The following is a 24,971-nucleotide window of genomic DNA, read 5'->3' as shown; positions in this document are numbered from 1 at the left end:
ACATTGAAATGATCACAACGTTAACAATTAATATGAATTGGGATTTCCCTGATTTGAAGACAGCAAATAGGCTCTGGATGCTTATTGCAAAGGTACCTTCAGACGTTTAGATCGTGTTGGTTTGGAATGTTATCCTGCCAAGCTGTATCAAGAGTAAACAGTATTACAGCAACAGATAAAAATATAAAAAAACAAACAAGAGGTCAATTTGTGAGAACAAAGTCCAAAAAATGCTTTTCAGAACAAGCTTATTAACTGCTAAGAGAAGGGAGGACCAGTTACAAGACAAATTCTTTCACTCTCATGGTGACCTACACTACATAAATGCTAAGAAATTTTGGAATATAGGAAGAACTCAGGATCATTGCTCAAATTAGCCTTTATCCAAGATCCTTATTTTGTGTAAAATTTGATCAAAAGAACTATGAAATTATTGACTAAATGGAGTGTAAAGATAATTGCTTTGTTTGGGATAAATTACAAAATTTAAAAACAAGTCTGAAAGGAAAATAATCTTCTGGGGTTCAATTTTCTTGCTAGTTAAGTGTTTGGCATTAATTTGTCTTCTTTCAAATGCTTAGCACTTCTCCAGCATGACAGATTAGACTTTGTAAGTAATCAAATATACATCAAAAAAGCAAACCTGTGTCAAAATAAGACCACTGCTTTTGAAAAATAATGCACAAGCCAAGCCATGTTTAATTAAAATTTTAATATACAAATATTAAAAAATGATACATCAGGAATTTAAACTACATAATATTAAAAAAAAGTTAGTGTGGTACTTTGCCAATGACAGGTAACACAAAAATAATATGTTACACAAAATTCTCTGTAAAATTTGCCAATGGCACATTGAAGAAAACATTCACCCTGAGCAATCTCCAACGATTTGGTCAATAGCATATTCCAGACATTTAAAAACAACCGACTTGGAAAACTACATTTCAAGCTCGTATCATTTACAACCGGAATTGCCAATGAAAATAGACCAGATAGCATACTGAATGCCAATATATTTCACTGGATCCAAGTGTTCATCAAGCACCAAATTTTTACCTTCCACAGATATCATCATTTGACACAAGACAGTCATATGAAACATGAAAAGTCAACATGTTAAAAAACTTTAAAAATTTGCATGAAAATTAATTTAGTTTGGTCCCTTAAAATGTCATCTTGAAGATTCCTTTAAACTGAAAATTTCAATCATCAGTGAAATAAATCCCAATTGTATTCAAGGGTACACTAATTAGGAAATGACTGTGCACCTGATTTCACAAAAGATGGATGAATACTACAGTTTTAATTTGCTTCAGAAGTGCTGCAACAATCACTGGTTTACTTTGGCAACAATTGACACCAAAGCCCAGTAATACAACTGGAAATCAAGACTGGTGTGAAACATTAGTTCAAATATTATCAAGTCACATTGGAAATGCATTCATAAACTGTAGCAGTTGTTACAAGCTTTATGTAAAAAAAAGGTCTTTACAGCACAATGCTAGAATGTCAAACAAATTAATAAAAAGCAATTCAAGTTTCATACTGTCCCTAATACAATTTATAACATAGGATATATAGTATGGAAGTAGGCTATGAGGCCCAAAAATTAAAACTTCACTCAAGCCTCTTCCTATTTTTCTGTATCTATCAGTGTGGTGTCTAGTCCCTTTTCCCCTCTTATGCCTGACCAGATTCCCCATAAATATATGAATTAAACACCTTAATCTCGCCCAGTGGGAATGAGTCTACATTCTCACATGCTTGAAGCCTCTTTTGGATTCCCTTTCAGATTTCTATCTTACAATAATGGCCTCCAGTTTTGCTTTCCTCTATAGAGAGGAAATATGCCATCAATACTTGTATTTAATAAAACATTTACATGATTACCCTTCACCATATTAACTGCAGTTATTGGTTTTCTAATGATTATATTACAGTACAATTCTAGTAGGACCGAAGTTACCGATATAATAAAGCCATCCTTAATTTCACTAAGCTGATAACTCCACTGTGCCATATTATTTGACTACAACTGTAAGATGCTTGATACAAGAATAAATAAAAAACAGGCAAAGCACTGGAGAGACTAACTATTGATACCTTGAAGACAAAAACAGGAAGTCTAGCTGGAGGGGTAAATTAATAGGGTCAGAGAGGAGGACTGGACCAAACAGAGAATAGAAATGCTTCTGCTGCACATGACCTCATGGATTTTCCATCAGCCATCGTGGCTAAAGGTTTAAAAGATTAAACATATTAAGGTGGTGGTAAAAAAATAACTGAACTCTAAACACAGACAGGGAAGGGGCTCTGCACAAGCAAGCTATGCAGATTCTGTCTCTACTAATCCATTAAACTCTAGAGCCCTGGACTGACTAATCAACAGAGTTATACCATATGCACACTATTGAGAAACTAGGACTGAAGGTACTAATAGTTCAGAGCACGGTTATGGCGGTTGTATCAACTTGGTCTCTTCTTTGTGACTTTTCTACATTATTTCAGGGAATTAAAAAGGAATAAAGCAAAATACTTGAGATGAGGTGAAACATAACATTTAATGTAAATAGCATGTTTTTAACCCCTCTCTCCACAGCTGCCTCCTAATCTTAATATCTCTATTAGTTCCCAGTTTTATTCAAAAGGCTGTGGCTTTCAACAACTGCTGGATATTACCACTCCACCTCCAAGGACAGCCAACTGAGTTGTCCCAGGTTACCAGATTTCCCCAGCTGTCTCACTGCTTTTACCAAGTGGCAATTCCAATGTGAAAATTAAGCTGTGGTCAGAAAATTCAGTTAAAGTTAAAAAAAAAACAAGAGGTTGCTTATCTATAGTGTTCACCTTCTTGTTGAATGAACCCTGCTCCAGCAGAGTAATGTTTCAAGTCTACACCTTGTGAGCAATTTTCCATCCTACTTGCAAAACTTCCCCATGTGCTACATTTAGTGCCTGTGGAAACCCCAAGGTTCTGACAGTTTCCCTGACAAAAAGAGTTACTAAAAAGCTGACAGTTTTATCCTGAGTTTTTAGTATAGCAATTTCATTAGGAATATTGCAACAGGATTGCAATGTACTGTGCAAGCAACAAAGAGCAAAGATTTTGAATACCATTATGCTATTTTAAAAAGTACTACAGCACTGCTGTCATATAAAATATTCTGCAGGTTCTGCATACAAAATGAGTGTATGATATCTACAGAGCAAAATATAGATTTACAAAAAATGGTCACAATTTCAAAATTTGCACAGTAAATGGTTATGCAATTCCCCCCATAAATGTTAAGTGTACATTTTCAGTTATATAGCCTAAGCCAAAGTGTTTTGCTTTGAATAGGTTCTTTGTTAATACAAACTGGCAACACTCCAGTTTAAAAAAACAAAATTTATCAAAACAAAACACATTTAAGAACCATCAGATGCTCTTGCCTTTTGAGGGTTAATAGGAATGCACACAAAAATACAAAAGTGACGTATTGCCTGTGCTCCTTAGATATCCTGAGATCAAGCGCTACCAGCTTCAGAGGCCTAGAAAACACAAACAGCAGTGCAATGCAAACTTAGACAACTTGAATTAAAAGATTTACATTTTAATAATCATTTTGCTCTTCCATCCCCGATTGACTTATATTCAAATATTTTGCTCAATAATGGACACCTCTAAAAAGATTTACAGGCTATTTTCTATCCAATCCAAGTTGCTTTGAGAAAACTTTTTAAATATTTCTGAAGTTCCACAGCTGATGGGATAACTGTGTTGATTAAAGATAGACTTCTCATTCACATTTGGCCATTTACCCATTCTGAATTCGCCAAAACAATTCAAAGCCACAATGACGTCAAGTAATATTAAGAAGAATCTTGCCGGTATCTGGTCTCTTTCACACCAGAATGTCCAAAACTCCTGACAATGAGATATTTTTGAAGTAATGTAAGAACATGGAAGCCAACTTCTACATGGTAAGCAGTACAAACAGCAATGGGCTGGTTTGTACTCGATTTTCTCCAAAGGTTTGTAACAGCTGCTGGCTATATACCTCCTGAAAGTCAGTGGCTGGAGGAGAGGTATTTGCTGACCTTTCACTTCACCACTGAGTCTTGGATCAATTCCAGATTTAACATGATCTCACCTACATGAAAAATGACCAACATCCTTCACAATTTAAAAAAAAATAATTTATAATTTCTACTTTTATTCATTTTGAACTAAAATCTATATTTCCTCATTGAATTCTAACAGCTTCAAAGTGTCTCTGAGACACGTTTGGTTTCAATTGAAAGCACAAGTTGTTAAAAGGCTATCAAGACATTGCAGACATGGTGTGTCAGATTTTGCCTCCTGAAGTTCAATTGCTATTCTGTGAGATGGGAATATGTCAGCAGGGAGACCTCAAAGAATTTGGGTGCCAGAGGGCCACAAAAGTCTCTTGCCTGCATGGTGTTTCAGATACATCACAAGTATGCTTTGAGTCAATGTCATAATTGCAGACGACCTGCTTTAAACAACATTCAATGGTGGGTAAATTTCTTGCTTCGTAACAATTCCTTGAATTAAAATGATGTGTCCTATTAATGCTTAGGATAAGTGTAGGGAATAAAAATAACTAGAGCAAGCTTTGTGTTCTTTCCTTTATTATCCATTGTTTGTTTTAAATGATCTTTGAGAAACAAAGCACATTCTCAAAATAGAAGCTTCATTGAAAAGTTAATGACACAATGTAAGAAATCAACATTAAAATTCATTTGGAATTTTAATTGAAATTACTGTTCTGTCCTACTTCATGCTATCCTTTTGTATTAAGCAATCTATGCCATAAGTCAGTAATTAGATAAGGCACTTTTCTTTCCCGCAGCTTCTAAAGCATTTAAAGAGGATTAACTGAAGGAACCATTGACCCAATGAAACCAGTTTTCATTCAACTAAGAGGATGAATTTCATCAGACTGGGCATCACACATACCTTTTGCTTTTAAAATGTAATCCACATTGAACTATGTGACTTTAATATGATAATCAAAACTTTGTGACTAAGATTTTGCTTCGCCAATTTTAAAATATGTGGAATTCCAATACCAAGTTACCAAAAAGTGTGGTAGTTTCACACATTTCACATCATGAAGGTTTATGCTAAAATAAGTATCAGCCATGGCTCCATGGAAAGCATAGTTGCTTGAGTTAAAAAGTTGTGCTTTTGATGTTTACGCCAGAGTTGAAATCCTGGCTGAAACTTCATCAAAGTACTGACTGCAGCCGCATCTGCATATGACACTATTCCTAAAGATATCCTTGCTCAAGCCCAGGATAAAATTTAATAAGTTTCTAATTCTGGTTCTGTTTGGTGAGGGAGAGGAGTTGCTTTGTGGATTTTATTAGTGTTTGTAAAACTTAATTTCAAGTATTAAAATCTTCAATCAGGTGCATTAATATTTGGGATCCAAAGGTGACCATATCAGAATGATGTACCATGATTATGCAAACCATTTAGCCTGATTTTGGAGGATAGCAGAGCGGAAGCCAAACTGCTAGTTATACATTGTGATAACACTAGCTTTGTGTTGCTTGTTTTAAAACAGCAAGTTTAATCATTTATCATAGTGATCTATTCAAACAGCTGCTCATACAAGCCTATCGGCAATCCGTCATTAAACATGTTTAGCACCATAGGTGATTCTATCATTTACAGATTGTTGCTACAAGGTGCTTTGTTTTTAACACTGAAGATCATTCAGAACATTTCTGCTAGGTCAAACAGACTGGAGTACAATTCCCTCCCCCACAACTCTACAACTTCAACAGAATTTTCATTATCTGAATAGCAACTGTGCAAATACTTTGTGTCAGTGCTTTAACTCTTCTGTTTCTTTTAATGACTGTGAAGCCACTGAGTAGTTCATCCCATCCCAGAGATAAAGTGGAGTGATATATATTGAAACCCACGTGCAGCATTCTGAAAGCAAAATCTAAATTTCACAGTTGACATTTATTGTTAGCATGGAGTTAATTAAAAAAAGATCAATTTATAAAGGAAAATAAATACTATTTAACTCCTCAGTCAATGGTCTTAAGATACATTACTTATCATATTGTCAGATCTTGTTCCCTGAATTTCTAGTCATGCTTCCTATATTAGTGACCCATATCAACAAGATTCCATTGGCCCTTTTGGCAAGCATTTATTCAAGTGCTCAAACTGACAAACTTAACAATTCCCAAAATGATTTTCTTTTAAACTAACTTTTTATAATACAGCCATCAGGAAAAAGAATGCTTACTTACTCCAAATACATATGGCAATAAAATCACATATTAACAGTCATGTTAAAGAAAACAAAATTAACAATATGTTAAAGACAAAAAAATTAAGACTGAAAGCAACTTATTAGTTTCACGAGCAACACAAAAAAGATGGCAAAGTAGCAAAGCATCAAAGTATAGAGAATGGAATTGCTCTGCTATTGCACAATAATATGGTCATCATTCGACAGCGGCACCTGAGACTAGAGAAGTGTAGATGAATACTGAATTCTGAAACTCATAGCCTCCCTGAATATAATAAAAACATTTTTAAAGAAGTAACATAATCTCAAGCTTGTTTATCAATGACTTTTAATATTTGACATTCCATGAATCTGTCTTCAGAAAAAGTTACAAAATGACATCAAACCAGATCACACACTGTAAGCTTTTAACAAGGGAGCCCTTTTTTCAATATTGCAAATATTTACTATCAAAACAATGCTGGACATTAAACATACAAATACAAAAGTACTTACAAAATGATCACCCCATAACCTGATCAAACTCATTTGAGTGTTTCTAAATCCAAAGGCAGCATTTTGAACTCAATGTCTCATTCTGCAAAGTTGCTATTTACCAACTGCAATCTCCACCTAATCTTAATGGGCTCAGCAATGGTAATTTTAGCAGGAAAATACAACTGACAAGGCAATCTGACCTTGAAAAATGTCATCATTCACGAGCAGATCACGGCAACAGTAAATGAGGAACAACAGTACAGAATAAGACAAAATATTCAGTAACTATCTATACTGTTGCCAGTACAAGCAATAATTTTCTGTCAGTATGCAGGGGAGATATTAAACTTCAATTCTTCACGTCAGGCAGCATCAACGGAAATGAGTGTTTTGGGCCAAGACCCTTTTTCAGGTCTGGGCCCCTTCGTCGGCGCCTTAGTGAGGCTGTGCCTGTCACAACACCTAGCTCTTCCGTAGCCTCCGTCTCCGAGTCCACTCTTTGCCAGGAATTTTACACCCCACATTGATGATGACCTCTTCTCTCATCTCCAACCTTCCTCCTCCTCTTGGACACCCCGCTCTGGTTTTCTGCCTGCTCTGGATCTTTTCATCTCGAATTGCCAATGAGACATCAACTGCCTTGACTTCAGCACTCCTCAACAAACCTTCCCCTCAATGAATGCACTGCCCTCCATACCAATCCCAACCTTACCATCAAATTCACAGTTATAATGAGGCAGACTGACCTCTATCTTGCTGAAAGCCACACTGAAACTCTTGGACACCTCTGCCTACCTACTCCTTGAAGAGGACCTCACTCTGAGCCACAAATGTCTCTGACACCATCACTGGCCTCATCAGCTGTGGAGAACTCCCATTCCCTGCCCTAAGCTCATAGTTCCCTTACCAACACACTGTTTATTCATGTCCATAGAGGCAGCCAGAACTCCTAAGTTCCTCCTGCATTTTGTATCTGTTGCTCTGGGGTTTCAAGCATCTGCAGAAATTCTCCTATTTAAGACTTCAATTCTTTACACCAAGATGAAAATTGTGGGTTCTATACATTAATACTTTATAGCCAAAATTTTTACTGTGTCACAGTTTCAGCTTACTGCTATAGGAGGAAGGTGAAATAAAGAAATAATCTCACCCATTGAGCTCATTGGTAAACAGATAAAGAGGAAGAGCAAGAGATTCTGAGAAATGCACAAAGCAAGGACTTCACCAGAGTGAGACCAGTCCACAAAGACAGAAACACACAAATAGTAAGAGTGAAATTTATGGAGGATGGTTAATTCCACACTATCACCTACCATGGACTTCATTTCAGTTCTGTTACCAGAGACAGATCGCATTGCTTTCTTACTCTCATCCATGAATTCCTGAAACAAATAATAAGCATAAAGTGTGCTGAAGATCAGAATTCACATTAGACCTTAATTAACCATCAAGTAATTATTTTTGTATGCAATCTCTGAAAAAATCTATCAGCCAATTTATTACTTAAAAACCAAAAGCAGAATTTCTCGCCTGATCGATGCAATATGTGGACTCAAGTTTATCAAATCCGATATCACACAACAAATGAACTTTTAAAAAGGGGAATGAATCAGCCTCGTTTCAACTCAATACATCAGCATTGGGAAATTTAAGTATTTTGAGAAATGAAATCAGATCAAACTGCTATTCATTAGGAGATCAGTGACACAGAACATCAATTAATTAATAGGTCTGTTCCAACATGAGAAATCATTTAAGATTCTCCAAGATCAAAATTCTGACCTTAATCCCTCATAAAGTCTGCCAAACGTACCAACACAAATCTCTAGGAATATCAATCATCAAGTCATACACAAGAACTTTCTCTACAACTCACCATCAAACTTTTGTCCATGTAATACTCTCGACCAGAACTCCCATCATTGTGTTTGCAGTCAACAGCAAAGCACAGAAAAAGGACATCCACCACCATCTCATAAATGGACAAGAAGCAGTGTGACACAAAGAAGGCGAATAGGCAAATGATGATGAGTGGGAGGACCCACACGGTATAATCACGCTGGTAGTTGAGAAGTATTATCCCAGTAATACCGGTGACTAACACTATAAGTAGCTGAAAGTAAAACAAAATGGTAATAGTTTAACAATTGGATCACAAGTCTATAAATATTTTATAGCAATTTATCGGTCTACATGCTTTTGCAGGTAGAAATTGTTACATGGGATTAGGAAAATAAAAATAAATAATTTTTGTTCACAGAACTCCAAAATCTTGGAATGCTTCATAAGTAATTCAATAGAAGTTTCAAAAATTGATTCTTAAATTCAAGTATGTCCAATGCCATGTGTGTGAAGACTGCCTTTATTAAGAATAAACAATAAAATAAACGGACCCTAGAGCTTCACTGAGCAAGCTCAAGAAAAATGTAACAAGGCAGATGACCAATGTTATATTTGATTAAGAGGCTCCTCAATCCACCTCACTAACAGAGAAAAGCTGAAAAAAAATGGGTTGGTGAGGTAGGAAACCTCCACAGGTTTGAGAGTCTAAGTCATCCATAGTGGTGCAAATAAATTTACAGTTATTGAGGCCAGAAATGGAAATGCTGAAATATCTTGGGAAGGTTGTACAGCTGGAGACAAGAGAAACAGGGAAGGAAGGCTACAGTCAAGAAAACATGTTCATAACTGATGTGATTTCTTCTATACATTTAGGAGATTGGCACCTTTCTAAATACTACTGGATAATTAAGGTCCTGCCTGCATATTTATAAAGGACCTTAATGTCCTACTTTTAGTGTTACAATCTCCAGAAATGCAGGTTTTCAGTCTCTCCATGGGTTATTGTTCCCTCTCCAGCTTTGACTGAAGGGTACCAAATTTAAATAAATTGTAAAGATTTGTTCAGCTTCAATGCTCAAAATAAAATAGTGTGATGGGTAAAAACAGTAATTGTGAGGGTCAACAGTTATAGATCCAAATGTACTTTCATCTTAGCTTCATCTTATTTTAAACAAGAGATCAGCAGTGCTGAACAGGCTCTTTGCTATTGCTTTAACCTTGGTTAACCAATAACATCCTACTTAGATGTGCCAGACAATGGGTCTGCCATTTTACTAAACTGAATAAATGTTAAGTATAGAAATTAAATTCACAAATTAACTGGACATTTTATACTGGGCCAGCAAGAGAAACATAGCATTTATTTACTGGCATATAGGATCTGATGAGTCTCATATAGAAAAAGGAAACTTTATCCATTGGGAGGAATCAAGAACAAGGAGACAATCATGAATTAGACTAATCAGGATGCATATTTTCCACACCAATATTGAAGTGTGTAGGATACTAAAATTAGATTCAACTATTTTCATTTGTACCTTCTCGAAGTTCATCACTCCTTTGTTTAATATACCATGCTCTAACACTATTTTGTGTTGCACTGTTGCTCATCTCCACAACATACTACCAATCACACAAATCCCTTTGTGTTCTGTATTTCCCTCGCCTCCTCTATTTGTATTTTAATTATCATCTTTAAATGATTTCCTCCAGTTCTCATGAAATATCATTGGTTTTTCAGTTTCTCTTAACTGATACTGCCTGATCTTTTGCTTACAGGTCAAATCCAAATTAGATGCAATAGTCTGTACAGATAAGGATTGTTCTTAAAGACATTGTCAGATGTAACAAAACCAAAATAAATAGGCAGGTTACATACCTTTCCCAGTAACAGAACAAAATCACCAACTGTGTTTATTGCCGCCACTCTCATAGCGTTCTCCACCAGAATCACAAGGGCATCCTTGGCAGATGTGCAAAAGCTGGTACCATTTATGGCTGTTGCTATATATGCATTCTATAAACATAAAACATTCAACTTTATTAACATTTATATTTCAAGTGGAGCTATTCTGATTTCATGAAATATTCCTTTAATAGAATAATTTATCTACGTCAGTTTGAAAAAGTCCATCACACTGTAGCACTGAAATTGGAATGATCAGGTACGCAAGGCTGACATTCTGGGAAAAGGCTGGTGTATTTTATATTTTACACCACACCATATGCTTACTTACTAAGCAGCCATGACTGTTGTCCTAGAAGTAAAGATTCTACATTATGCATGACATACTTTATTATTTCCTTTTTCATCACACGAGTCTCTCAAGATTTTCACTTTTTAGATCTCCCTCACAACAATCTTTTTTTTCAATTTTCCAATTTGAAGTTCCCTAGAGCCTACTTTTTAGTGGGGTCCTATATTTCTCAGCGGAGAGTACTCTGCACACTCTCTATTGGCACTTTCTTATTGGTCATCAGAGAATCAAAATACAGTTAAACCATTTCTCCCATTATATCAATGTCAGCTCTATGCAAGAGTGGTCCAATATTCTCACTTACCTTTCTTTCAAATAAAACCCAGTTAAATTTCAGTTTTTTTCCTGAAAAGTTACTGCAGCAAATTCACCCATCACCTGGAGTTCCAGAGCTATTACGTAACTCATCCAATCCTCCATAATCGGAGGAAAATCAGTCAGATGGTGAAGTAACAATTAGGTTTCAAAATGCCCCCATGAGCTTTCAAAGAGGATAGAGTTTGGGGGTGGGGGAAGACAGGAGGGCTTCATCTTCTGTCAAACACAGGTCTACAATTTAACATTTTTTAAAAATGTGTCTGGTATTCAAAGACACTTGAAACCTTAAGATTCCTGCTCAAAAGGTTTACAGAAATTAAAAGCAAAATTAAAACACAATGAAATATTTATGAACAAAATAAGTAACCTGTTACTTCCCTCCTAACCTCCAGATTTGGAATCTCTATCCAAATGAATGAGGACTCTAATCCTTTGGGAATTCTGACTGGTTGAGGATTGGTCAGTGCTGGTGGTAAGCTATCCATGGGAATGGTGAGACAGGAGGAAGGTGGGCAGAAAGGTAGATTCCTCAATCTAGTGCTAGAGAAACCCTAGTAAAGCAGAATTCTGCTGCTGCATTTATCACAAGCTGGATGTAGTGGATTTGCTTAACACCAGAACCTTCAGCGCAAACTGGTCTATCATGAATAGACTTTGATCATCTTTTCAAATAATCCATCAAAGAAAACATCAATTCACAAATACTCTCTTCATCTCATTTATTGCTCTACTATCAATAAACTTATCTGGCTCCCCTGGTTGCCAACACTTCTGCCACTGAAAACAGGTTCTCATCAATGCCCTTGAATCAGAATAAACTGGCAAACGCACAAAACAACTGAAATATTAACTGTTCCTCTCTCCACAAGTGTAGTCTGACTTGAATAGTTCCAGCTGTTATTTCAGATACCCAGCTTTCAAATTAATAAACAGATTATTAAGTAATTCCATAGATTAAAAGAAAAATTCCCTCTTGGGATTTGTCCAGAGAAATCCCTGAAATGTGGAATATTGTAAATGGAACAATCAGCTTGGTGATTATAAATTCCTCTTGGCAGGAATCACTGATCTGACTAACATTAAAGGTGATTCTATTCCTGAAAATTAAGCAATCATTGGCAACAGAAACCCAGTTGAATCATAGGTTAGATAGGAATAGGGCTTTCTTACGTTAGTAACAAGAGTGGCTACTGGAACAGCAGGCTTGCAGCTTTTTAGCCAGATACAAGCGACGATTATTAGCAAAAACAACAATGATGGATGCCGCCGTCTTGAAGCACTGCCAATTGAAGATGTCCTTGATGATGATGAGGGCTGCGCCTGTGATCGAACTGGCTGACCCACAATCCCCTGCAGTTTCTTTCAGTCCTGCATGTTGAAGGCTTTGTACCTGCTTGTGGTGCAGTTAGAATTTTCTCTAGGTATATCTATATAAATGTACAAGAGTAATTGGTGGACATGCTAAATCTCTTCAGACAGACGAAGTAGAATCACTGGAGTGTCTCTTTTCTGGATTACACTGATGTCTTGGGGCCTGGATAGATTGTCTGAAATATTGACGTTCAGGAACTTCCCATCGCTGAGCTCGTAAAGAGGACTGGTGTGTGCTCTCTTGACTTCCCTGTCCTGAAGTCCACAATTAGCTCGTAGGACTTGCTGACATTGAGCATTTAGATTAGATTAGATTAGATTAGATTAGATTAAATTCCACTTTGTTGTTGTTGTGCCAAGTACAGATACAAAGCCAATGAAATGCAGTTAGCATCTAACCAGAAATGCAAAGAATAGTGTTATTTACAAAATAACTGCAAATAAAAAGTAAGTGCTACAGCACACAAATATAAAATTACGGAGACACTACAATATGGGTGCAATACTGCTTCGCGCTGTGATGTGTGGTTCAGCAGGGTCACAGCCTCAGGGAGGAAGCTCCTCCTGTGCCTGCTGGTGCGGGAGCGGAGGCTCCTGTAGCACCTACCAGATGGGAGGTGAGCATGAGGTTGCTGTTGCAACACCACTTAACCTGCTGATCTATTTCACCCTTAGAACACACACAAAATGCTTAACAAACTCAGCAGGCCAGGTAGCATCTATGGAAAAGAGTAAGCTGGCAATATTTAGAGCTGAGGCCCTTCGTCAGCACTAATGAAAGGGCTCGGCTCAAACCTTCCATACGCAAACTATCATACTCTTTTCCATACATACTACCTGGCCTGCTGAGTTTCTCCAGTATTTTGTGTGTGTTGCTTTGGATTTCCAGCATCTGCAGATTTTCTCATATTTATTTCACTACTGAAAGTTCCTTATCACCATCTAAGATTCCCCAAGCAACAGCGGTGTCATCAACAAATGTTTATATGGTGTTTGTGCCATGCTTAGCCACACAGTCCGAGTAGAGAAAGTATAGCAGTGGGCTTAGTACATATACTTGAGGTATGCTTGTGTTGTGTTGATAGTCAGCAAGGGAGATGTTAATCAGAATCAGATTTAATATCACTGGCATATTTCATGAAATTTGTTGTTTTGCAGCAGCGGGACCTTGCTATGCACAATTATTAAAACTATAAATTACAATAGGAAATATATATATTAAATAAGCTGCACAACAGCCAAAAAAAGAGAAAAAAGTGATGTAGTGTATATGGGTTCATTGTCTATTCAGAAATCTGATAGCAGAGGGTGAGTAGATGTTCCTTAAATGTTCAACATGTGTCTTCAGACACCCTTACCTCTTCCTTGAGAGTGGCAATAAGAGAACATGTCCTAGATGATAGAGGTCCTTAAAGGCAGATACCGTCTTTTTGAGGCATTACATTTTAAAGATGCCCTGCATGCTGTGGAGGATAGTGCCCATGATGAAGTTGACTGTGTTTACAACTTTCTTCAGCTTTTCTGATCCTGTACCGTGGCCCCTCCATACCAGATGGAGCAACCAGTTAGAATACTCTCCATAGCACATCTGCAAACATTTGTGAGAATCTGTGGTGACATACCGAATCTCCTCAAACAACTAATGAAATAAGGCTGCTGACAAGCCTTCTTTGTAATTGCCTCAATATGTCGGGCCCAGGTTAGATCTTCAAAGATGTTGACATCCAGAAACCTGACAGTGCTCACCCCTTCCACTAGTTGCATCATTGGCAAATTTATGGATGGCATTTGAGTTGTGCCTAGCCACGCAGTCATGGGCTTAGAAAAAGTAAAGCAGTGGGTTAAGCGCGCATCCTTGCAGTGTGTCAGTGCTGATTATTGGCAAAATATTATTTCAGATCTGCATTGACTGGTTACCCAATGAGGATATCAAGAATCCATTTGCAGTGAGAGCTACAGAGGCCCAGGTTTTAGAGCTTGTTGGTTAGAACTGAGGGTATCATTGTGTTGAAAGTAAAGCAGCCTAATGTAGGTATTGCTATCGTCCAGATGATCCAAGGCCAAGTGAAGAGCCAATGAGATTGCATCCACTGCAGATCTATTTTGGCGATAGGCAAATTGCAGCTAGTCTTCACTTAAGCAAGTGTTGATTTCAGTCATGAACAACCTCTCAAAGCGCTTCATCGCAGTAGGTGTGTGTGCAACTGGGCGATATTTGTTGAGGCAGCTCATCTTGGGCCATGGCATGATTGTCATCCTTATGAAGCAGGTGGGAACCTCCGACTGCAGCAGTGAGAGATTAAAGTTGTCCTTGAACACGCCTGCCAGTTGATTGGCACAGGTTTTCAGTGCCCTACCAAGTATACACAGTCAGGGCATAAGGTGTATTATATATTGGCATTGACTGTGTCTTCCTAATAAGAGAGTTGAGGCAGAGGGAGGTACAGAGGCACAAGTTTTGAAGCTCAGTTATTGGTACTGAGGGAATGGTAGCATTGAAAATAGAGCTGCAATCAGTATTTAGTAACTTCAAGAATGTTTTGTAGTTGTCTAGACACTCCAAAGCAAAGTGGAGAGCCAGTGAGATCATATCTGCTGTAGACCTGTTGCTGTGGTGGGCAAATTATAGCAGGTCCAAGTCATTCTAGCTATAACCAACTTTTTGAAGCACTTCATTATGGCAAATGGGAAGACTGGGTGATTGATAGTCACTGAAACAACTCAGCCTACTCTTCTTATGCACCAGAATGGCAGCTACCCATTCTGAAGCAAGTGGAAATTGGAGGCCACAGTAGGTTAAAGATGTCCTTGAATATTTAAGGTTATAAGAAATAGGATGAGATTAGGTAATTCAGCTTATCGAGTCTGCACCCTCAATCAATCATGGCTGATTTATTATCCCTCTGAAGCCCACGTTCCTTTCTCCCTCAAATGTTTATTAATCAAGAACCTATCAAATTCCACTTTATAAAATAGCTATAACTTGGCCTCCACAGTCATATGTGACAATCAATTCCAGAGATTCATCACCTTCTCACTAAAGAATTCCTCCTCATCTCCATCTGAAGGGACATCCTTCTATTCTGAGGCTGTGCCTGTCCGAGATTCTCTCACTATGGGAAATATTCTCTCCACATCCACTCAATCTAGGCCTTTCAATATTCTTTAGGTTTCAATAAGAATCTCTCCTCCCGCCCCCGACATTCTTCTGAACTCCAGCGAGTACAGGTACAGAGCCATCAAATGCTCCTCATATATTAACCCTTTCTTTTCCAGGATCATACTTGCAAACCTCTTCTGGACCCTCTCCAATGCCAGCACACTGTCTGTAAGAGAGGGAGCTCAAAACTTCTCACAATACTCCGTGTGGTTGACGCAATGCTGTATAAAGCCTCACCATTACATCCTTGCTCTTATATGTCACTCATTTCAAAATGAAGGTTTACATTGCATTTGACTTTCTTACCACTGACTCAACCTGAAAGGTAACCTGTAAAGAATCCTACACAAGGCCTCCCGAAACCCTTTGCTGCTCAGATTTCTGAATTTGCTTCCCATTCAGAACAGAGTCTGCACCTTTAGTCTTTCTGCCAAAGCGCATGACCACACATTTCCCTAAACTTTAATCCTTCTGCCATTTCTTTACCCATTTTTCAAATCTGTCCAAGTCATTTTGTAGACTTCCTGCTTCTTCACCTATATTTGAAAGATCCACAAATTTGGCCACAAAGTCATCAATTCTGTCATCCAAATCATCGACATAAAACATACAAAGAAGCTGCTCTAACACCAACTCTGGAGTGCACCGCTAGTCTCTAGATGCCGAACTGAAAAAACCCCCTTTATTCCCATTCTTTGTCTCCTGCCAGTTAGCCAATCTTCTATCCATGTTATTATTTTTGTTGTAATACCATAGGCTCTTATTCTGTTTAGTGGCCTAATGTACAGCATCTTGTCAAAGACTTTTTGAAAAACGAAGTAAACATCATCCACTGACTCTCCTCCATTTAGAATAATTCTTTTTCTTTGTTACTTATTTCTCGTGGCTTCCAAATTACTCCCAGAAAATCCAGCCATTGCTGTCTTGCCACCATAATTGCTAGCGTCCCCTAACTTTGGCCAGCTCCTTCCTCGTGCCTTTTTAGTTCCTTTTCCTCCACTGTAATACTAATACACCTGAACTGAGCTTCTCCTTTGCAAACTGCAGTGTGAATTCTATCATATTATGATCACTGCTGCCTAAAGGTTATTTACCTTAGGCTCTGATCCAATTTGGTTGATTACACAACACCCAATACTTTTCCCAGGGGACGGGGGTCAACCTGTAAAATTCTACTTTTACCTTCTCTTGGGATCCAGCACCAACCTGATTTTCCCAATCTAACCGCAAATTGAAACCCCACCCATGTGATTACCATAACATTGCTCTTCTTACATGGCTTTTTCTTATCTCTTGTTGTAGTATGTACTGCACATCCTGGCTACTCTTCGGAGATCTGTATATAGCTCCCATCAGGGTCTTCTTACCCTTTCAGATTCTTAACTTTATCTACAAAGATTCCATAATTTCTGATCCTTTGTTACCTCTTTCTAAGGATTTAGGAACATAGAAAACCTACAGCACAATACTGGCTCCTCAACCCACAATGCCGTGCTGAACATGTACTTACTTTAGAAATTACCTAGGGTTACCCATAGCCCACTATTTTTCTAAGCTCCATGTACCTATCCAGAAGTCTCTTAAAAGACAATATCGTATCCACCTCTACTACTGTCACTGGCAGCCCACTGCACGCACTCACCATTGTGTGTAAAAAAAACTTGCTCCTAACATCTCCTCTGTACCTGCTTTCAAGCACCTTAAAACTGTGCCCTCTCGTGCTAGCCATTTCAGCCCTGGGAAAAAGCCTCTGACAAGCGACATGATTAATGCCTCTCATCAGCTTATACATCTCCATCAGGTCACCTGTCATCTTCCATTGCTCCAAAGAGAAAAGGCCAAGTTCACTGAACCTATTCTCATAAGGCATGCTCCCCAATCCAGGCAACATCCTTGTAAATCTCCTCTGAACCTTTCCTATGGTTTCCACATCCTTCCTGTGGTGAGTTGATCAGAACTCCAAGTGGGGTCTGACCAGGGTCCCATATAACTATAACATTACCTCTCAGCTCTTAAACTCAATCCCACAGTTGATGAAGGCCAATACACCATATGCCTTCTTAAATACAGAGCCAACCTGCGCAGCAACTTTAAGTGTCCTATGCACTCGGACCCCAAGATTCCTCTGATTCTACTATATTCTGCCATCATATTTGACCTATCAAAATTAACCACCTAACACTTATCTGAGTTGAATTCCGTCTGTCACTTCACAGCCTAGTTTTGCATCCTATCAAAGTCCCACTGTAACTTCTGACAGCCCTCCACACTATCCACAACATCCCTAACTTTTGTGTCAATAGCAGATTTACTAACCCATTCCTCCATTTCCTCATCCAGGTCATTTATAAAAATCACAAAGAGAAGGGGTTGCAGAACAAATCCCTGAGGCACACAACCTGTCACCAGCCTCCATGCAGAATATGACCCGTCTACAACCACCCTTTGCTTTCTGTGGGCAAGTCAGATCTGGATCAACAAAGCAATGTCTCCTTGGATCCCATGCCTCCTTACTTTCTTGATAGCCTTGCATGGGGTACCTTTTCAAATACTTTGCTGAAATCCATATACACTACATCTACTGCTCTACCTTCATCAATGTGTTTAGTCACATCCTCAAAAAAATTCATTCAGGCTCGTAAGGCATGACCTGCCTTAGACCAAGTCATGCAGGCAATTCCTAATCATTTTATGCCTCTCCAAATTTTCATAAATCCTGCCTCTCAGGATCTTTTCCAACAACTTAGCAAGCAGCAAAATAAGACTCACTGGTCTATAATTTTCTGGGATATCTTTACCCCCTTTCTTGAATAAGGGAACAACATCTGTAACCCTCTAATCATACAGAACCTCTCCCGTCCCCACTGATGATGCAAAGGATCATTGCCAGAGGCTCAGCAATCTCCTCCTTTGCCTCCCACAGTAGCCTAGGATATATCTCGTCTGATCCCGGTGACTTATCTAACTTTATGCTTTCCAAAAGCTCCAGCACATCCTCTTTCTTAATGTTTATATGGCTAAACTTTTCAGTCCACTGTAAGTCATCCTTACAATCGCCAAGATCCTTTTCCTTAGAGAATACTGAAGCAAAGTAGCTCCTCCAGTTCCATATAAACTTTTCCACTATCACGCTTGATTAGTCCTCTCACATTTTATCCTCTTGCTCTTCACATACTTGTAGAATGCCTTGGGGTTTTCTTTAATTCTGCTCACCAAGGACTTCTCATGGCCCCTTCTGGCTCTCTTAATTTCACTCCTTCCTGTTAGCCTTATAATCTTCTAGATCTCTATCATTACCTAGTTTTTTGTACCTTTTGTAAGCTGTTTTTTCTTCTTGACCAGATTTTCAACAGTCTTTGTGCACCGCAGCTCCTGTACCCTACTACCCTTTCCCTGGTTCATTGGAACATACCTATGCAGAATGCCACGCAAATATCCTCTGAACATTTGCTACATTTCTGCCGTACATTTCCCTGAGAACATCTGTTTCCAATTTATGCCTCCAAGCTCCTGCCTGATAACTTTATATTTCCCCTTACTCCAACTAATCGCTTTCCTAACAGGTCTATTCCTATCCCTCTCCAATGCTACGGCAAAGGAGACAGAATCGTGATAACTATCTACAAAATGCTCTCCTACTGAGAGTTCTGACATCTGACCAGGTTCATTTTCGAATACCAGATCAAGTACAGCCTCTCCTCTTGTAGGCTTATTTACATATTGTGTCAGGAAACCTTCCTGAGCACACCTAACAAACTCCACCCTATCTAAACCCCTTGCTCTAGGGAGATGCCAATCAATATTCGGGATATTAAAATCTCCCACCACAACAACCGTTATTACACCTTTCCAGAATCTGTCTCCCTATCTGCTTCTCGATATCCCTGTTACTACTGAGCAGTCTATCAAAAACACCCAGTAGAGTTACTGACCCCTTCCTGTTCCTAACTTCCACCCATAGAGACTCAGTAGACAATCCCTCCATGACTTCCTTCTTTTTTGCACTATGACACTATCTCTAATCAGCAGTGCCACGTCCCCACCTCTTTTGCCTCCCTCCTGTCCTTTCTGAAACATCTAAAGCCTGGCACTTTAAGTAACTATTCTTGCCCTTGAGCCATCCATGTCTCTGTAATGACCACAACATCACAGCTCCAAGTACTGATCCATGCTCTAAGCTCATCTGCTTTGTTCATGATACTCCTAGCATTAAAATAGACACATCTCAAACCATCAGTCTAAGCGTATCCCTTCTCTATCACTTAGCTATTTTCCCTCCCACACTGTCTACAAGTTTTCTCTATTTGTGAGCCAACCGTCCCTTCCTCTATCTCTTCAGTTTGGTTCCTTCCCCCCAGGAATTCCAGATTTGATTTAATTTTTTCCCAACAAAGTCTGCCCACCCCTATGCCTACCTGCCTGTTCTTCCAATACAATGTCTATCCTAGAATGTTAAGCTCCTGACTATGATCTTCTTTCAGCCACGACTCGGTGATGCCCATAACAATATAACTGCCAATTTCTTAATTACACTACAAGATGATCTATCTCATTCCATATACCTTGCGCATTCCAAAATAACATCTTCATCCCCGTAAACATCACCTTTTTCAAATTTGCCTCCATGCTACCAAAAGTTAAATTCTGATCCCTTGCTAAACATTTTGGCATTTTATTTATTCTGGAGACTTTCATAACCTCTCCTTCCCTTTTACTTTATCCTCAGTTTTCTAAACAGTTGAACCGTTGAGCCTACTTAGTTTAAGGAAGCATTTTAGCTCATCTCACTTCCGACTGCAATTTTTCCCTATCATCCGCCTATCCTTCCTCACAGACTTACTACACACTGCATCTACTTTTATAACAGCAGCCCATCCTCCAGCTCAGTACTCTGGATCCCATCCCTTTGCCAAGTTAGCTTAAATCCTCTCTAACTGTTCTAGCAAACCTACCCACAAGGATATTGGTCTCTCTCAAGTTCAGGTGTAACCTGTCCTTTTTGTACCATGTCATACCTTCCCCAGAAGAGATCCCAATTCCTGCCACCTGCACCAATTCCTCAGCCATGCATTCATCTGCCAAATCATCCTATTCTTACACTCACTGGGGCATGGCAGAGGCAGCAATCCAGAGATTATTATCCATGAGTTCCTCCTTTTCAGCTTTCTACCTAACTCCCGATATTCTCTCTTCAGGAACTCATCCTTTTTCCTACCTGTGTTGGTGGTACCAATATGTACCATGACTTCTGGCTGTTCACTCTCTCACTTTAGAATGCTGTAGCCCCAATCCAAGACATCCCTGACCCTGGCACCTGGAAGGCAACGTACCATCTGGGTGTCTCTTTCATGTCCACAAATCTCCTGTCTGCTCCTGTAACAGTGGAATCCCCTTCACTACTGCACTCCACCTTTCCCTTCCTTTCTAAGCCACAGTGCCAGACTCAGTGTACAGCTTTCCCCTGCTAAGTTGATTCCCTCTCCTCCCCTCACCTCCATATTATCGGAAGTGGTACTTATTATTGTGGGGAATGGCCACAGTGGTACTCTGCACTGTTGTCCTATCCCCTTTTCCTGTGATGACGGTCACCCAGCTACCTGCCTTCAACTGAAGGGTGACTACCTCCCTGTAGCTCCCATCACGTCATTCTCCTATATAAGCCAAAAATCATTCAACTGCAACAAGCTAACATGGCTGGCAAGGAGCTGCAGCTGGATGCACCCCATGCAGGTGTAGCTATCACAGAGACTAGAGATTTCCCACATCCCAGATAAAGCACATACCACTAACCCTGGACCCATTCTCACTGCACTAGCTATGTAATAATAGACAAAGTAAGATAGGAACAATAGCCACTCCCATGACGGTCACTCCACTTAAACCTAACTTTTCATTATTGGCTTTTGCCAAGTGCCTAATAGATCGTATGTTTGAAACCCATTAAAATGTCCTGAAAGGCCCTGAGCTCCAATCAGATTTATAACACACATATCACATAGTGTTGAGGCCAAAAAATTCCACTTTAGTCTCAACCAACCACAAGACTTTCTACTACATCTTTACAGTATCTTCTAAGTGACACTTAGCAAAGTCTTCACAGAGAAGCAAGGAGAAGGATGTGTTTTCTTTTGGCGGTACGTGTGGCATAAATCTAATGTTGTGCATCAACCAGGTGCTAGCACCCTACAATAAAGTATGGTGGAGGCAGCATCATGCAATGGGGATGTTTTTCAGCTGCAAGGAATAGAAATCTGGTTAGAAGTGATAGGATGATGAATGCTGCTAAATACACAGAGATCCTGGATGAAAATCTGCAAGCCTCTGCCAGAAAGCTTAAACTGGGGAGGAATTTCATCTTTCACCAGGACAGCAACCCAAAGCACACTGCCACAGTGACCACGGAGTGGCTTCCAAAACAGAAAATTGATGCCCCTGAATGGCCCAGTCAGGGACCTGACCTTAGCCCAAACAAACATCTTCTGGCAATACCTCAAGATTGCTGTCCACCACCACTCCCTAACTAATCTGGCACATCTTGAACAATTTTGCAAGGAGGGATCAGCAAATCTTGTTGCATCACATTATGCAAATCTAATAGAAACTTATTCTAGAAGACTACTGATTGTAATAGCTGCGAGAGGTGGTTCAAATAAGAAGTGAAGAAAGGGGGAAGAATACCTTTGAACTGCTGACATTTCAATTTTTGTATTTTTAAATTTTACATACTTTAAAATTTCCCTTGTTTTTTTTTTGGGCTATGGAAAAAAAACCAGTATGTGATTCACACACAAACATTTTCAGTTAAATTGATCGAAGTCCCTGGTTGTAATACTCATTTATCCAAACAAAGGGTTGGCGGGGGGGGGGGGGGAGCTGAATTATTTTTCAAGGCACCGTACATTGTACATAAAACAGCTTAATACCTTTTTCAGAACAGCAAGAAGCACAACCAAATCATGACAAAAGTAATAAGTAACTTGCACAATAGTCAGAAGGATATACACTTCATTCATACATTCTCAAGATTTTTTTTAAGCTATGACTTGTTTACATTCTTGTCATAACTTGTCCAGAGGCTTCCAAAAGAAGTCAGTTAGACTGACTTAAAAGTAAATTAAAACAAAATTAAAATGAGGAGAACTTACCCTGTTGAGATAGAGCAGGCACTTTTCCAAACACCATAGGCAGCACATACATGCTTTCAGCAAGCACTTTGCAAAGGCATTTTCCTAGATTTTAAACAAAGGTAATAAAACACCTTTAAATATGACAAAACTTAGTTTCACTTACAGCAATGTGATGTTGAATCAGGACTAGGACTGCCAGACTGGGTAACAGCTTCTTCTCTCAAACTGTGAGACTAATAACTACCCTGCCATTACTGAGGTCACATCACAAGGACAGTGAGCTGTTTACTGTACTGTTTACTCATGCTGCATATTACTACATATATTTTGAATTATATTTTATGATCTTACTTAATAGTATAATATTTTGGTTTATGTGCAGTGTGTGATATATGCTATGTGGGTGCACTGTGGTCCGGAGGAATGTTGTTCGTTTGGTTATATACATGTACAATCAGATGACAATAAACTTACCTTGCCTTTGAGTTGGCTGTGAAGGTACACAAGGATCATTCGTGGGATTTTTATTAAAGTGATGATGAAGGAACCCTTGGCTACTGTTCCCAGGTGGTACACAATCAGTCGTCGCATGGAAGATAGGATTGGCATTGCAGGCAAGTCATTTTTGTCTCTGAGTAAATTCCGATAAAAGTAGTAATTGGAGTGTGATCAATTGAGAAGCACAGGCACTTTATTACATCAGAATTCCAGTAGATAAATGCATGCCCATTGAGCAGAACTTCACCTTAGAATTTTAGTAGCAAAATTCAACAATTAAAATCAGCCCCACTCAAGTCACATGCTATCAGAAAATTTTAACTATTTTAAATATTTCAGAACTTGGTTTGGTTTGTGTAACTGACAGAATATAATGGATGAACTGATGGCTAGCTCATAAATTGCAGTGTAGGTCACATTTTTGTTTTATCTCAGTGCAGCATAGAATGTGCTATATGTTAGTTATGAGCACATTTAACCTCTTGCTGTTCCTTTGGGCACAGAGGCAGGCAACAGGTTCATAATGTACTAAACTGAAAGGCTAGAGTAGGTTGGTAACATGCTTCTGAGTTTTCCAACAGCCAAAGCTGATCACCTAGTACAACCCTATTGCTGAATGTGATTATCAATTTGGATTGAAAAGTTAAATCAGGACCTTAAATTGATTTTAGATTTATGCCTTTAGTTCATCTATATTTTATTGTTATTATTGAGATACAGTGCAGCGTGGGCCTTTTGAGTCACACCGCCCAGCAATCCCCCAATTTAATCCTAGCCTAATCACAGGATGATTTACAATGATCAATCAACCTACAAATCAGTGACTATGGGAAGAAACAGGAGCACCCAAAGGAAACCCATGCAGTCACAGGAATGTATACCACATTATAAAGGATCCAACATGCCCTGCAAATGGATTATTGGGAAGAGGTTACAGTCATCCACACCACAATCACCAGACCCAAAACTAGTTACTTTCTCCAAGCAGCAAGACTGATGAACAACCTCCACCCACCAACTCCACCATTTTATCATTTTCAGTGAGTCACCTCATCAGCCTGTCATCACTTTATGGATATACGTATAATCTATGTATATAAGCTATCTTATGTATTTATATGTATTGTGTGTTTTCTTAGTATTATTAAGCTTTTACCTTGTGAAATAGTAAGTTACTACAGCTCCAGCAATAGTCATCTGTTGACAGGCCAGTATGAACTCACTGATCCAAATGAGGCCAACTAGATGATAAATCCAAGTGTACTGCAGAGGGCCAGAAACTTTAAATTCAACATAATCTGAGTCTTTCTTTTCAGGATAGCCTAGAATAGAGAAGGTGATAGTGGGGAGTGGGAGCAGAAGAAACAAATTGTGGTTTCAAGTTTAGTTGCATATTTTGAAAATTAATTAAATGTACAATGAGGCTAAAAAGTAAAGTACTGCCAAGAGCAAATGGCAGTTGAGAACAATGAAAACAAAAAGTTAGAGAACCAGGAATTACAATTAAAAGATGGAAGGTGTTACGTTTCGTAACTTCAAAATATTAAAACAATTCAAGGGAAAAGAGAGGAGTCCAAAAATTCATGTCTGACTTACTTGGTGTTACTTTTACTGAAGCATGCATGTATCATGTGGT

At 38.7% G+C, this 24,971-nt stretch overlaps 1 protein-coding gene across 3 annotated transcripts in view; it reads right to left on the bottom strand.

Moving 5' to 3' along the window:
• Positions 1-691: 691 nt before the first annotated feature.
• The window catches only part of LOC132396863 (choline transporter-like protein 1), a 116,587-nt gene continuing 92,307 nt past the window's right edge, over positions 692-24,971 (bottom strand). For all 3 annotated transcript variants that reach the window (XM_059974871.1, XM_059974870.1, XM_059974872.1), the window contains 7 exons: positions 24,492-24,657; positions 23,312-23,468; positions 22,856-22,939; positions 10,483-10,620; positions 8,638-8,874; positions 8,075-8,143; positions 692-3,534 (listed from right to left, as the gene is read on the bottom strand). In XM_059974871.1, the coding sequence (XP_059830854.1) occupies positions 3,511-3,534; positions 8,075-8,143; positions 8,638-8,874; positions 10,483-10,620; positions 22,856-22,939; positions 23,312-23,468; positions 24,492-24,657 (875 nt within the window). In that variant the 3' untranslated portion in view covers positions 692-3,510. The remainder of the gene's footprint in view (positions 3,535-8,074; positions 8,144-8,637; positions 8,875-10,482; positions 10,621-22,855; positions 22,940-23,311; positions 23,469-24,491; positions 24,658-24,971) is intronic.

This window comes from Hypanus sabinus, chromosome 7 (assembly GCF_030144855.1).
Source record: "Hypanus sabinus isolate sHypSab1 chromosome 7, sHypSab1.hap1, whole genome shotgun sequence".
Lineage (NCBI taxonomy): Eukaryota > Metazoa > Chordata > Chondrichthyes > Myliobatiformes > Dasyatidae > Hypanus > Hypanus sabinus.
Note: the sequence above shows the minus strand (reverse complement) of the source record. Positions and strands in the feature narration are given on the sequence as shown.